At 36.7% G+C, this 15,846-nt stretch overlaps 1 protein-coding gene across 2 annotated transcripts; it reads right to left on the reverse strand.

The window, feature by feature from the left end:
- Positions 1–294: 294 nt before the first annotated feature.
- LOC125264274 (macrophage mannose receptor 1-like) lies at positions 295–10,239 on the reverse strand. Of its 2 annotated transcripts, none has more exons than XM_048183495.1 (6): positions 10,191–10,239; positions 9,967–10,005; positions 9,854–9,874; positions 2,538–2,873; positions 867–1,211; positions 295–702 (listed from the first exon to the last, which is right to left on the reverse strand). In XM_048183495.1, the coding sequence occupies exons 2-6, from the start codon at positions 10,001–10,003 to the stop codon at positions 350–352; spliced, it is 1,092 nt and encodes a 363-aa protein (XP_048039452.1). In that variant the 5' UTR covers positions 10,004–10,005; positions 10,191–10,239; the 3' UTR covers positions 295–349. The 2 variants fall into 2 exon arrangements, with proteins under 2 accessions (XP_048039452.1, XP_048039451.1); XM_048183494.1 differs by having other exon boundaries at positions 295–714.
- Positions 10,240–15,846: the final 5,607 nt, after the last annotated feature.

The following is a 15,846-nucleotide window of genomic DNA, read 5'->3' on the forward strand; positions in this document are numbered from 1 at the left end:
TAGCATGACACACTACATGATACAGACCTATGCATGTATCAAATTCAATATATCGATGTCTTTTAAGTGTTTTTCCCTTTTTACTTAATGATTTCTTGACATTTTTTTACAAAAATTTGTGATTTTGATGATAATTTTCTGTATGATTCTGTACCATTGTTGCACAACATTGCCCTGAGGCAACGAAAAAGTATTTTGGGGTTAATCAATAAAATGTTTCCAAATTAACCAAAAAATTATGTGGAATTTTTTTTTTCATTTGCCATCAACATGTGTAGTAGAGGGTTAAAGGAAGTGAACACACAAGCATTTGTTATCTTACATGAAACATATGTGTGTCCATTCACTCTTAATATCTGCTGCAGATGAAGTTGAGTCTGTCAGTCTCAGGACGGCTGATCCAGCGCTGATCTCCTCCAGACTGAACTGCTCCAGATCTCACTGCAGAATCACAGTTCTCTGAATCATCAATCGCCCAGTTCTGATAGCACACGGTCTGTCCGCTCACCCAGAACCAGAGGCCCACAGTGCAGGAGTGACGTAAACCCAACCACACCGCCTCAGTAGACGCCTGTTTAACCACATTCATCACCTCACGCTGAATCTCTTCTGAATGAACCGAGACCAGATCCACATGATTCTGTCTGCAGTATCTCAGAGCTTCAGACCACGTCAGCTTCTCTTTGATCAGAATCAGTTTATCTGGACACAAAACAAACCACAAGCAGAAACTAGAGAGAGACTGATCAAAAACAACATGCAGAACAAACACTGTGGAGGAATTTGTCATGTCAGACATGTAGTGTGAACTTTAAGATATCTGGAGGTGATGGATGGATTGTGTGTGTTTGTGAGGATCTGCTCACCTTCATGACACACAAAAGGAAACTGGTTGTTGCAAGAGATGTCATTCCATTGTCCCTGAGTGTTCGGTTCGATCGCTGTACAGTTTTCATTTCCTCCATCATTATTAGGTTCACCAGTATTCCAGTATCTGAATGAGGAGTCACTCTGATCTGACCACTGCCATGAGTCTCTGAACAGACCGATCCAGACATCACCAGATATGTGACTCTCATTGATGAACTTCTGAAGCTGTTGATTCTCATTCTGGTTCCTCACACTGACCAGATCAATGTGATTCTGTCTGCAGTAACTCTGAGCGTCTCTCCATTTCTTCGTCTGGTTGACAAAGACGAGTCCTGTGTTCGCTTTAAGAAAAACAAATGGAAACAGATTCATGAATCAGTTTGTTCATTATTCTTATGCTGCTTTATGGTTTGATGTGAATAAGAGCAGCAGTGGAAACATCAGAAACACGTGTCATTCAAAGACTGTTTCTACAGCTGATGATATATTAAATATTCACAATATATTCATGATGATTTTGCTGATAAAACATTAAGTATCATTTGTGATGATTTTTTTATAAAAGAAACTTTATATTTCTTCATTATGTTTTGTTACACATTTCTCTAGAATACTTGATTCAGACACAAAGATCTGAATGAGAGAAACATCAAACAGATGAAGATGTTTCACTGCAGCTGAATATATTTATTAACTAGTCCTTAGAAATATGTCAGTAAAAAGTTCATTCATAAATTTTGATTTTAGACTAATAATATATACAAATGAATATTGTTTATATTTGTTTAATATTGAAATATTAATATTATTTTATTAATGTTAGTGTTTGTCTTGTTCATTTAAAGTTCATCTAAGAATGACGTTTTTACAGGTTTGTGTTGAGATCCCGAAAGATGAATGAATCAAGCTCTCTCTTATTGAAATAAAATATATTTCCATATATTTATGATCAATATATTAATGGTTTAATTATACTGAAAAAAATACAGAATAATATATTGCAGTAATATATTATACTATATTGAATAATACGTAAGGGACTGCTGCTTTTCCTAAATTGAAAATCTATGACAATATATTTCCGTATATTCTTTTTGTAATGGTTTATCACACTAATGATCACAAATTCATATCTAAAATGTTTTGTTCCTTTCCAACATCTAGTTAAAAATGTTACTTTTTTGAGAATTACAATCTCCAAAAAACAATTACTATTATTTTGTATGTAGTATGTACGTAAAAAGTGAACAATCAGACTGGCGTAATAAGACAAGAACTGAACTTTGTTCTCAGGACAAGAGTTTTGTTCATAAATATCAAGATGTGACAGGTTGTCATATATCTATTGCATATTGAAATTTTATCCATTCATCAGAACAATGGTTTGATATTTTTGTATTTTATGTAATTATGCTGTAAATTCTCTAAGCTCTCTAATTGTAGATTCCCACGCTTATCCCAAGTGACAACAAAAGATCAACATGCGAGTGAATTAGAAATTGACTTGAGTTGACTTCAATTGAGTTGAAAATGTGAAAAATATCCACAGTCTCTTCATGACCACATTAAAAAGTAGAAGCATTTAGTATTGCATTGCAATTTTGTACAACATATGATGCATCTTTCTATAAATAATGTTTGTTGTCATTGTAGGGAGCTGAACTTACTGTTGTTAGATGAACTGCAGATGAAAGCCCGGCTGTCACTACATGACCCATCATGCCATTGTCCATCTCTCATAAAACCGCACTCATCTGTGCCATCAGGTTGTCCAGATCCCCAGTTCAGATAGAGCGCAGGATCACCTGAAGACCACTGCCATTTATTATGACCCGTCCTCTCCAGCCCAATCCAGACACGTCCATCATTCACACTCTTCTTCAGCTCGTTCATGTCGTTCATGTTGTCAGCGGTGGCCAGATCTGTGTAATTCTCTCTGCAGTATCTCTGAGCTTCAGTCCAGGTCTTCTTCACGTTTATAAAGTGATACTGACGCTGAACACATTGTAAGGCTTGATTTTCCTGCTAAACAAAAACTGAGATAAAGCGTCCTGCAATAAAGTAATAAAACTTTAATCTGGAAAGAAGATCTCAAAGAAGTAGCAATGGACAACGCCTTGCCCTAACCCCAAAAGGACAACGCCTTGCCCCCACTCCAAAAGGACAACGCCCCCCCCCCCCCCCCCCCCCTCACACACACACACAAACTCTCCTTCCCCCTGCCTCAAGTCACTGAAAGTTATTCAAAACATATAATGTAACTTGTGTATCTATTGTTTTTCCTTTTTCATGTTTGGTATCATTTAATTTGTCTCAGTGCGATTGGTAAAACGGTCTCAATTTCACAGCAGTCACTAGAATTATGAAGAAGATTGAAAACTAAGGAAAATTCTGTCCTCTTTTGGGTGGTGCCTTTTGTGAAAACCCACTTCTCTCCCCCCAAAACAGGTGCTGGTATAGTAAATATTTACAACCCTTTTGTTCTGGTTCTGGTATAAAAGGTAAAGAGCAAAGCAGTCATGTGGGACCTTCTGTAACCAGAACCCCCATACAGAGATGGGTGAATGTCTGAGGACATTCACCCATCACTGTGTATATATGCATTTCTTTGAGTAATCGATGTTATGCATTTAACATTTCTGAATTGGCTTCTAATTGTCTAATTGTAATGTAATTGACATGATATATTTTTACTTGACAAATAAAATGTTATATTTGATTTACTCTGGATTCTCCTGATATCATTATTACCAGTAAATTATGGGAGGCTAATGCTACCGTAAATCTGTGTCCAGGGTAAAACAAACTGAAGGCGCATGAATGAAGGAGCAGTAGGCACTTCATCTGAAGACCTTTTGATTTCTGTTTACCACTGATTTAGCAAGTTGTATGGAAGTGGCTAAATTAAAATACACTTTTGTTCGAGTGAGCAGTAGGCAACCAACTAAAGGTATTAGCCAACTTATTACACCCTCTGACGAAGATCAGACTGGCGAGTTTATGTCCGTGAGTTTACCGCGAAATCCCGGGGCGAGTATCTCTGTGCGGCATCGGGTCCCTAATGACTGAACAATTGAAATATGGAATATCCAGAATCATCAAATATCTAAACTAATGCATAACTAATGATGAATTTCTAATTGGAAACACAACCTAAGTGTAAGAATCATTTGAAATTGGAGTCAGATTAAACGAGTGAAATTAAGTGAACTTCATAGAGACGCTGAAAAGACATACACGCTTAAACCTTCCCTGTCCTGTGGGAAACCGTCATTGGACCCATTAGGCGGGCCTTACAAAGTGGTGACGTTCCCTCCGTGATCTCCCATATCCTGTTGGCGAGTGTCTTTTCAGTGGAAAATTGGGATTTGCAACAAGTAAGAGGCTTGATCATCTTCTCTTTCTTCAGCTGTGGTAAGTCCATTCTTATTTGCCTTTTAGAAGTGTTGAGGGAAAGATAATGGCATCCTACACATTCGTAGAATGGGTCGGCATACCCATAGATTTAAGACCGGAGACCGAAATCCAGTGGGGCTGGAGAATTAGACAACCACATGTTATCAGGGACATGATAACAGCAGCGTAGAGGAGAAATGATATCCCTTGCTGTAACTCAAAGATCTCCTTGTTTGCCCACGCAACAAGAGATTAACCTTAAATTGGAATAACATCATCCAAATTTTATGAATTTTATTGAATTTTATGAATTTTATAAAACAATGTTGTAAAACTAAAAAGTTTTCAAAAGAAAAGATTTTGGCATAATTCTGTCTCAGTCCTGGAGAACTGCTGCCATGCAGAAGTCCTGGAGAGACTGCAATTGGGAAAATACACCAAATGTTAAAACTGATGTGCATAATGATAATTATGATATTACTGAGAGACTTGTAACCAAGCCTGAGGGTTTCACCCATTCAGAGGACATGCCCAGCTTGTCTTTGTTTCATAAAAGAAATTTCAAGAGGTGCTAAGAAAGTTTACGACTGATGTCACAAATGGTGTAAACAGCACTGGTTAAGCACTCAGTCTTATAAAACATCTTTTACCTTGGTCTTAGTTCAATCTTTAAAACATTACTGCACTTTTGTATGTTGTTCAGTGTCTCAAAAGAAACTGAAAAAAAACAAACAGACCAACAATTAATCTTTGTGCTCTCAAATCAGACGGGTGTTTGTCCAACCTTTCTTTTCATATCCAAATAGATTCTCAGGAGAATGTCTTAGCCCAAAAATAAGAAAATTGTGTCCAATTCTATATTGTAGTCACAAAAATCTTAAAATTGAGCAAATGATTTGACCCAATATTCACAGCCTCAAAGTCTATAACTGTTTCCAGTTTAGCCTGTTGCTGTGAACACAAAGCAATGCGATCACAGCTGTAGCTGCAGGGCCAAATGCCTTCTAAAAGATCAGTGAGGTGATAACAAGTCACTCTTCACAAATTACTCAGCCAAGACCCTCTTGATACCAGCAAATAAAATTATTTTTAATTTATACTATTTTAATATAATATAATTTATATTATGATCACATCATGATATATTATATTATGATGGCCAGGGATGGCCTTTAATCTCATGATGATTCAAGCAATGGTTTAGAAGAAGAAAGAACTTTGGGAGAGGAGCAGAAGGAATTAGAATGTAGACAGAAGTTGGAAGCACTATTGGTGCTGAAAGAACTATGAGGAATCAATGGAAGGATTCAAATTTGTAATTGTGTTAGACACATTGTTCTCACAGAACACACATTCTAGTTGTTTGTGCTACTACATGTGCACCTAGACTAGTTGAGTTTATTCTTTAAAACACATGACTGCTTTACTGTAAGTGATGCGTGACACACTTAGGTTTAAGGTTGTAGATGCTATGCATTCTAGGCCATGTGTCTTGTGTAAGTTGGAATAACTAGTACTGAAATTGTACAACAATTTCAAGTTGTATGTGTGTCTATGTTGAATTAGTTAGTCTCATAAGTGGAACACTCAGCTATCTTCCATATAGCTGCAGTTACACCATGTACAGGAGCATAGAATTGCCATAAGGCTACAATGTGCTTCACAATTGCATTAAACTGTTAAGAAAGAAAAATGGAAGGAAGGAATCAAATTAATGGGAAAGAACTTCTTTATCTCCTATCTGTGCAAGAATCTTTAATGAGAAAAAGTACAATGCCCAGTATTTATTAACTAAAACAATCAACCTGATTGTCATATCTTGAATAGGCTAAATCCATTCAAGATCAAAACATGAATTAAAAAATTCAATTCTATTGATCTGTAACCCAGTGACAAGAGGAAGTACAAGTTTTGATTTTCCTTTGCAACAAAACCACAGAGAAAGTGGACAAAGTGTTAGCAAACTCCTCTCTGAGGGCGCTGGATCATATGGGATCTGATCAGGGAAGTTATTTTACTGGACATGTAATTAAAGTTGTGTGAAATGTTAATATCAGGCAGAAACTCTTCTGTTTTTACAGACCACAGAGGTCCAAATGGTCAAGTATTTGAATGACACCATAAAAGCCAATTGCTAAACAAACAGCACAGCAACACAAAAGGTGATCTGGTGTCCTAATCACAGATCTGACTAGTGTGAGATTCCCCCAGGAGACCCAGGTGTCATAAAACTCACAACACAACAGACTGTGTAAGCACAGCTGCGATAGCAACTCAAGGTGCAAGATTCTCTGACCATGCTTAAACGCCAGCAGTCAGATCTGACCACTAACATTCAGTTTTATCTGGCCTTTTCTTTGCAGAAACATAATCATAATAATGATCTATGTCTCTGTAAACTAAAACAAATTTTCTTCTAATGGCATACAATCTTAACAGATTAAAGCCATTTGCAACAACTGCCTGGATAAAACCATTCAAGAAAAATTAAGATAGCACCATCTATCTTAATATAATTTGTTTGAAGGTTCAAGATAAAGTGTTTTCCTGTGTGTCTGTTTCCTTTTCAGGATTAACAGCTGCCATGTTAAGGGCCAGATTCCACAAGGTTCTGGTCCCACCTGTATTGAGCCATGACATACAACTTCACACGCAGGAGATGGGGGTGAAACTTCAAGAGGCCATCTCATGACACTAATAGATACATGGCCTCCCAGTGTAAAACTGGAACTAAATTATGCAACACAAATTATGGTAGGATAGACACCACCCATCTTCTACACAAACATACAGACCACACACACTACAAACTCACAACATCTCTACCTGGCATTCACATAACGCAAATCTAACATACATCATTCACCTTCATACATATAGGACAAAGGAAATTATTGTTGTAATTTCTTTTCCTTTTTAACTGTATCAATTTTAAGGTATAATGGAAACACTGTAATATGCAGGAAATGTGCATGGCTTTAGTCACACATCAATTAATAGAATTTCTGATCATTCAAATTACAAATTCAAAATCTAAATGAGATCTATTCAGTAATGTAACTGGTCTCTTTGGACAAAATGTTTATTATGTCCAGTCCTTGGCATTGTTGCAAACTAGGAGGGCCCCCTAGTTTCCAACATATGACTAATGACAAATTGAACTAAACAGTTAGAACTGAAATGCAGGCATTTCTATAAATCAGTTACTCAATTCCCAGACCTCTATTCTTGAGTGTGACTTAGCCTGTGCATCAAATGCACAGATGATGGTTGTAAAAGCTAAACAAGAGATTTTAAATCTCCGTTTCTGTAAATTCCATTCTCTAATTGACTTGATTGAAGCTTAAGTTCTGCATCAAGGATGTGCAGTTAAAACAACTATTGCAGACAGTTTTATAATTGTAATTATGAAATTGGGTATTTCTATGTTTAAGTATGTGATATATTTAATTATTTATACCACTGGTAAATATACTAGTTATTTAGACACTTTGCTACTTGCCTTTAATGCATCCAGACCAAGTCTAAATTCCACTATCATAGTGAAGAATCTGGTGATTAAATGAGACCTGCTCACTAAAGATAGGACTCTGAAAGGGAGACCTTCTTTACCACTCGCACTTTTGACATGTTCATCATGTTTTATTTTGTGTTATTATTTTTTCCAACAACCCTTTTCCTCATCTTACAATATCATTAAGTTCATCAGTGTTCAAGTATTGAATGGTCACTCAGAGGTTGTTCAGGTGTCCTGCACGCAATGGAGCATCATCAGCTAAATGAATCCTTCACCCATAGAAATTTGACCTGCCCGGCAAACCAGACCTTCTACTTGAAGGTAACCGAGGATTTCTCACAGGATCAATTAAACCTGGGGCGGACACAGATGTTTCCGCAAAGTGTAATGAGACTTTCCTGACACGTTCTGCTCATGCTGACCAACACAAAAGACTTGGTACAACCAGTCATTCTACAGACAGAATACCACCACAGCCAAGTGCAGGTGGAAGCAAACCTGACCAAGAGTATCACAGACATGTCCAGCTGCTGCAGCATCCAGTCAGCACAGTACACACCTAAAGGGACTGTGTGCCACAGAGATGCATTCTGCTGTACTTTCATCTTACTGTTCAACCTGCCTTAATGTTGTTATTTCAGGTGATGACTAGACTCCTGCACCCATCGACTAATGAGCATATGAAAGCATGCACCCAACATACGGAAGCAGGAAATGTTAAAAAGTGGCCCCTAAGGGACTCATTGAATTTGCCCCAAGGGGCCAGGGGCCATCTGTAAGGCTTGATTTTCCTGCTAAACAAAAACTGAGATAAAGCGTCCTGCAATAAAGTAATAAAACTTTAATCTGGAAAGAAGATCTCAAAGAAGTAGCAATGGACAACGCCTTGCCCTAACCCCAAAAGGACAACGCCTTGCCCCCACTCCAAAAGGACAACGCCCCCCCCCCCCCCCCCCCCACACACACACACACACAAACTCTCCTTCCCCCTGCCTCAAGTCACTGAAAGTTATTCAAAACATATAATGTAACTTGTGTATCTATTGTTTTTCCTTTTTCATGTTTGGTATCATTTAATTTGTCTCAGTGCGATTGGTAAAACGGTCTCAATTTCACAGCAGTCACTAGAATTATGAAGAAGATTGAAAACTAAGGAAAATTCTGTCCTCTTTTGGGTGGTGCCTTTTGTGAAAACCCACTTCTCTCCCCCCAAAACAGGTGCTGGTATAGTAAATATTTACAACCCTTTTGTTCTGGTTCTGGTATAAAAGGTAAAGAGCAAAGCAGTCATGTGGGACCTTCTGTAACCAGAACCCCCATACAGAGATGGGTGAATGTCTGAGGACATTCACCCATCACTGTGTATATATGCATTTCTTTGAGTAATCGATGTTATGCATTTAACATTTCTGAATTGGCTTCTAATTGTCTAATTGTAATGTAATTGACATGATATATTTTTACTTGACAAATAAAATGTTATATTTGATTTACTCTGGATTCTCCTGATATCATTATTACCAGTAAATTATGGGAGGCTAATGCTACCGTAAATCTGTGTCCAGGGTAAAACAAACTGAAGGCGCATGAATGAAGGAGCAGTAGGCACTTCATCTGAAGACCTTTTGATTTCTGTTTACCACTGATTTAGCAAGTTGTATGGAAGTGGCTAAATTAAAATACACTTTTGTTCGAGTGAGCAGTAGGCAACCGACTAAAGGTATTAGCCAACTTATTACACCCTCTGACGAAGATCAGACTGGCGAGTTTATGTCCGTGAGTTTACCGCGAAATCCCGGGGCGAGTATCTCTGTGCGGCATCGGGTCCCTAATGACTGAACAATTGAAATATGGAATATCCAGAATCATCAAATATCTAAACTAATGCATAACTAATGATGAATTTCTAATTGGAAACACAACCTAAGTGTAAGAATCATTTGAAATTGGAGTCAGATTAAACGAGTGAAATTAAGTGAACTTCATAGAGACGCTGAAAAGACATACACGCTTAAACCTTCCCTGTCCTGTGGGAAACCGTCATTGGACCCATTAGGCGGGCCTTACAACATTCAGATACAGAGCAGAGAGCTGTGAAAGAGAGGGTTTGATTTAATGCTTTTCATAACAGAGTCAAACCTGATGAAACTATAAACCATCAATAAAACAACAAACACACTCACCAATGAGAAGAAGAATGAAATATAGAGTTTGCTCCATTTCTGAGGAAGAAACACATTGAAAAACTCAGATATCAAACATTCACAGATTCTTTTTGGAGTAAAATATGACAGTTTCAGTTAGTATCTGAACAGCAGCATGAATTCACTGTACATCATCATTCAGACAATATTAACATCTCAAAGTCTAGTTGTGTTTGAAGAATGAACATGTGAGTTGTTCTTACTTTAGAGGTCGTGTGTTTCTGTCCTGAGTCTGATGTTTCTGTCTGCAGCTTCAAACAATGAGATTATTATATCTGCTCTCATCCCTCATTCGTCATCACGTCATTTGTTTATTTCTCTGAAAACCCCTATATCATATTCACTTCCTCTATATTTGTGTATTCGTCCAACTCTTTCCCTTTATTTGCATCTTGACATCTGTGTCAGTCAGTGTCAGTCTATATGAATATGGACCTTAATTAAATATTATGTATGTTTGTGTTTCTCTGTTTTGGGCCACTTTTTATCTGGTGCTGGTGACAAAGAGGGAGAAACGTTTTTCTGCTCTCATGGGCTTTCTTCTTTTCCCTCTTCTGAGAGCAGAGACCCCTGGTGTTGAGGAGGAGACATTCACAACAGAGACAAGATAAGTGAAGTTCACAACGTAATTTCGGGAGGAGTGAACCCATCTAATCTTTCAATTAGTGAAATTCAAACATAATTTCAAGAGGAGGGAACCCTAATCTTTCAATTACGACCAGAGCATATAAGCAGCTACTCACCCTGCTCTGGCATCAGTTGTTTCGATATCCCTCCACCTCCCAAAGTCCACCACATCATTTAGGCATCTCATCTATCATACTCCTCTTCCAGGCACTAGTAGTCCCTGGGGGGGTATATCCAAGCTCGAGTTGAAGCTGCTTCCTTGAGCCCCTCCACAGTGGACAGCAAGCCAAATACGCTTAACTTATTAGCTTAAAGATTTTATGAGGAAACGAACTTGTGAAAGATGTTAAAGTGCTCATATCGTGCTTTCATTCCCCCTAAAGGTTGTTGGACTCTCATTATCCCACTGAAATAATAACATCATCTTCTGCTGCTGCTGCTTCAGTCTTATTTCCTCTAAATACTTGATTGTGCTTGGCTGGAATACAGATATTAAAATATATATATATTAAAATATTGCAAGTACATATATATATATATAATATTAGAATTTTTTTTTTTTTCATGAGAATGTTTTAAATTTTCAGTATGTAAAGTTTCAGCAGTAAATTTACCGTTCATTTTCACTTTGTTTAAAAAATATGAACTCATTTGCATGTAAACACATCCTCATCACTCATTTTCTTATGTCCACATCACATGTAGACATTCAGTCTGGACAATATTTACATCTCTGACGTGAAACAGGATAAACAGTGAGAGTTATTGTTCTAGTCATATTTCATCCAGTCTTATTCATCTATTAGTTTTATTGCAGCTACAGGAATGTTACACTATAACTGTGTTTCAAATCAGAGCTGCGTCCTTCGAAGTCCATGAAGGCTGAAGTGAGAGTTGTTAAATGAGGAGACAGGGGTCACTGCAGGTCAGAGTAATGGGCGTGCCGAAAGGTAAATTACTACAACAGAAACTAACTCTACACCCTGGTGACAGTTTTAGTGACCAATGATGAAGACCTTTCTGCAGGCCTTTCGGCACACCCATTACTCCAACCTGCAGACACTCTAATACAGATAATAATAATAACACAGATCTACTCGGATACAGTATCTTTTTATTATTATTCTAGAGACATTTTCCAAACAGTTTTGACATGCCCTGACATTTGTGCTTTTTTCAGCTGTTCATAAACATATAAATGACAAAAGTGTCATTACACTGTATTCAGCACAAACTAGGCTACAATAATATGTGAGGAACATGTATGTACATGTTTGTGTTTTTGAAGAAATAACGTTTATGCGTGGTTATTGAAAAAATCAAAAAACTTAAGTCACTGAAATAAAGCCAAAAAATAAAAATAAAAATCTCTGTTCACAAGACTTCTGGGTTGTAGACTAGAGTTTTTGCTTCAAAATGATGTAAAACTATCTTGCCTACTCGTTCATATAAAACAATAGAGAGATTTAAATTTTCTAAGACATTTTTGGTCAAGAAACACAGTATGCGTGGAGGTGTGAATAATCATGAATAATGAGGTAATTCACACCCGAGAAGACAAAATAATTGCATAATGAGCTGTAATTACTTGCATATTAATGAGCTCTTTCAGTCAGGTAGAGTATGAAAAAACCCTCTGTGATGATGCTGATAACACGATTACACTGCGTTCCAAATTATTATGCAAGAGACAAATCAGTAAGATTTCTGTACAATAAACAGTTTTTCTAAGAAAATGTTTGTTTGTTTATTTATCCATGTCTTTTTAGATAACTGGTATCAATCTCAGACAAAATAATTTGCCAGATCTATGGAAACCCTACTTAGAGGCTGTTCCACATTATTAAGCAAGTCACAGTTCTCATGCAATATGAGGAGGAAGAAAGATCTTTCTGAAGATGAAAAGCATGAAATGGTGCAATGTTGTGCAAAAGGCATTAAAACAACTAATATTGTGTGAAACTGAATGGAGATTATCGAATTATCATAAGATTTGTGAGTGATTTAGAGCACAGCAGAACTCGGTCAGATAAAGGCTTATTGAGGAAAGGTCCTGTCAAAAAAATTAATTGTATTAAAAGGGCAGCTATAAAAAAGCCAGTGTTGGGCAGCAAACAGGTATTTGAAGCTGCTGGTGTCTCTGGAGTCTCAAGAAGCTCTCCATGCAGGCTGGCAGTTGTGCATAAAGATGCATTTTAGACACCACTAACAAAACCTCACAAAGAGAAACATTAACAGTGGGTGTAGAAATACATGAAGACTCATTTTTTAAATAGTTTTATTCACTGACTAATGCTGTACTACAATAGATGGTCTAAACGGATGGATTTCTGGATGGTTGGTGAATGGCCACCACGTTCCAACAAGACTGACGTCAGCAAGGAGCTGGTGGGTGATGATTTGGGCTGGAATACTGGGAAGTGAGATGGAGGGTATTAAAATGACTTTTGCAAGATATGTGGAGTTCATAACTGGCCATTTTCAGCTATGGTATAAAAAGGAGGATAGTGCATAGTACAATGCACTATGCACTATCCCATGCTGCAAAAAAAAAAACACCACAGCAATAAAACTGTTTGAAAATGTATTTCTACACCCACTGTTAATGTTTCTCTTTGTGAGGTTTGGTTAGTGGTGTCTAAAATGCATCTTTACGCACGACTGCCAGCCTGCATGGTGAGGTTCTCAAGACACTAGCAGCTTCAAATACCTGTTTGCTGCTCAACACTGGCTTTTTTTTATAGCTGCCCATTTAATACAATATATATATATTTTTTTTGATAGGAACTTTCATTAATAAGCCTTTATCTGACTGAGTTCTGCTGTGCTCTAAATCACTCACAAATCTTATGATAATTTGATAATGTCCATTCAGTTTCACACAATATTAGTTGTTTTCATGCCTTTTGCACAACATTGCACCATTTCATGCTTTTCATCTTCAGAAAGATCTTTCTTCCTCCCCATATTGCATGAGAACTGTGACTTGCTTAATAATGTGGAACAGCCTCTAAGTAGGGTTTCCATAGACCTGGCAAATTATTTTGTCTGAGATTGATACCAGTTATCTAAAAAGACATGGATAAATAAACAAACAAACAAACATTTTCTTAGAAAAACTAAGATCTGAATGTTTATTGTACTGAAATCTTACTGATATGTCAATTGCATAATTTGGAACGCAGTGTAATGTCCACTCTTGACAAAAAAACAAACAAAACAAAAAAAACACACATGATTTTTGTGATCTCATGCATGCACGTATTATTGCACATGATGTTAAGAAAATGTTGTATAGGCCCATGTTAAATTACAATACCAGTCAAAAGATTGGACACATTTTTTTTTTAAAGTCATAAGTCTCTAACCAAATAATGGTTTTCTATTTTAATATACTTTAAAATATAATGTATTTCTGTGATGCAAAGTGTCTGAACAATCCTACCTCTATGGCATTTCATGTAGGCTAATATATTTGTTATATTATATAGCCTAAATGTTAATGTGCAGTTGACAAACTATACATCATTAAAATATCTAAGACTCAAGCTTCACATTTTGACTCTTAAAATATTACATTGACCGTAATTTCTTAATATGCTTAAAAGCATGCACATTTGGAGAAATATTGATGGATTCTCATATGTTTATGTCAATTTTCTATACAGAGGAGTAATATTTATTCACTATTTATTGTCATCACTGTGAGCGCTGGATACTGTGTTTTCAATTCATACTTGCAGCTGGAGGGCGCTCTGTGCACCTTTAGTCCACAAATGCCTCCTAATGAAGAACAGGCCATGTGATATTCCAGGAACTAACAGAGGCTTCCAGAGATCACTATAATATGCAGATAAACACTTTTGAAGACAATAAATACACAATTGAGACGATGTATACATGTATTGCCTCAGAATTTGCGTCTGAAAAGCGTTCGCTCCATGGGTGTGGCCGCATTAGCGGATAATGAGCTGAATCACAGGCGTCTGACATGGCTCTCTTTTCATACAGATTACATAAACAGAGAATTTTTGTTTTCGATTTGACTTACACGATTTGAAAACTGACATTTAAACGTTTCTTTAGACATAAGTCTAATTTTTTTGTGATTAGTATTCACTAAGTTACAGTTCATTTTCTGAGAACTATCAGATTGGACTTCGTTTAGAGGGAGACGAGAGATCACGCATCATGTTAGTTTTCTATATTTTATAAAAAACATTTTGTTTTTACTCTGAGTGTACACAAATAAAAGAAGATATTCCACAGATTAAAATGGTATGTGCAACATTGACAGAGTACTTTGAGTCTCTTTCACACTGGTAAGAAAAAAACCGAGGTGGTATCGCTGGCGATACCTCAGACTCCAGAGTGTTAAGGAAATATTAAAATGTCCAGTTTCTTAATGTTAGATGAACATCATTTAAAGGATAGTTTGATGTTCATGAAACATTTGAACACCTGCTGTTAACAAGCAGAATCACTGAAGGAAAGAGAAACAACAAGAACAGAAACTACAACTGACTTCAGCCACAGCCTTAGATGAAATCAACTGAAGATAAAAGACATTAAATCTCTCCAGATCTCAGCAGAGGAGGATTAAACAACTCCACAAACAGCATTACAGCTTGACGTATTACTGACCAGATTGACTTTATTTCTGTCAGATGTCTACAGGAGTTGCTACTGATAATCAACAGAGGTTTAAATGTTGATGTTTGGTTGAAAATAAGTTTTGATTGAAGTCACCATCATGGTGATCAGTGTTTGCTTTAGTCGGACTCTTGACGTTTGCTAGTGTATTTCTCTTTCAGCAATTGCAGGTATTTTCAGAAAATGATTCTGCATTGATAGAGAGACTGAGAAGACAGATCAATATGTCTGTTTTATGTCTGGCAGTCAAATGATATATAACTGTTTTTTTTCTCTAGTTTCATTATTTTTGTTTTGTTTTATTAACTTTTCAGCATTATCACAAGTTCACTAAAGAACACTAAAGAAATCTACAAACTAAAATGAAATGCATGCAATATTAAAAAAAAAAAAAAAATACAACTCTAACCATCAAACCATCCCATATTATAAGAATAATTTCATAAAATTCACCATCATTAAAAATTCTAAACATAATACAAAAATGTATTCTATAATCATTTAAAAGTCTGCACATATAAGGAATTGGTGATCTCTGGTGTCTCTCCGTTTCGGCATCTTGGAATTGTCCACTTATTT

Source organism: Megalobrama amblycephala, linkage group LG3, assembly GCF_018812025.1.
Source record: "Megalobrama amblycephala isolate DHTTF-2021 linkage group LG3, ASM1881202v1, whole genome shotgun sequence".
In the NCBI taxonomy this organism is placed as follows: Eukaryota; Metazoa; Chordata; class Actinopteri; order Cypriniformes; family Xenocyprididae; genus Megalobrama; species Megalobrama amblycephala.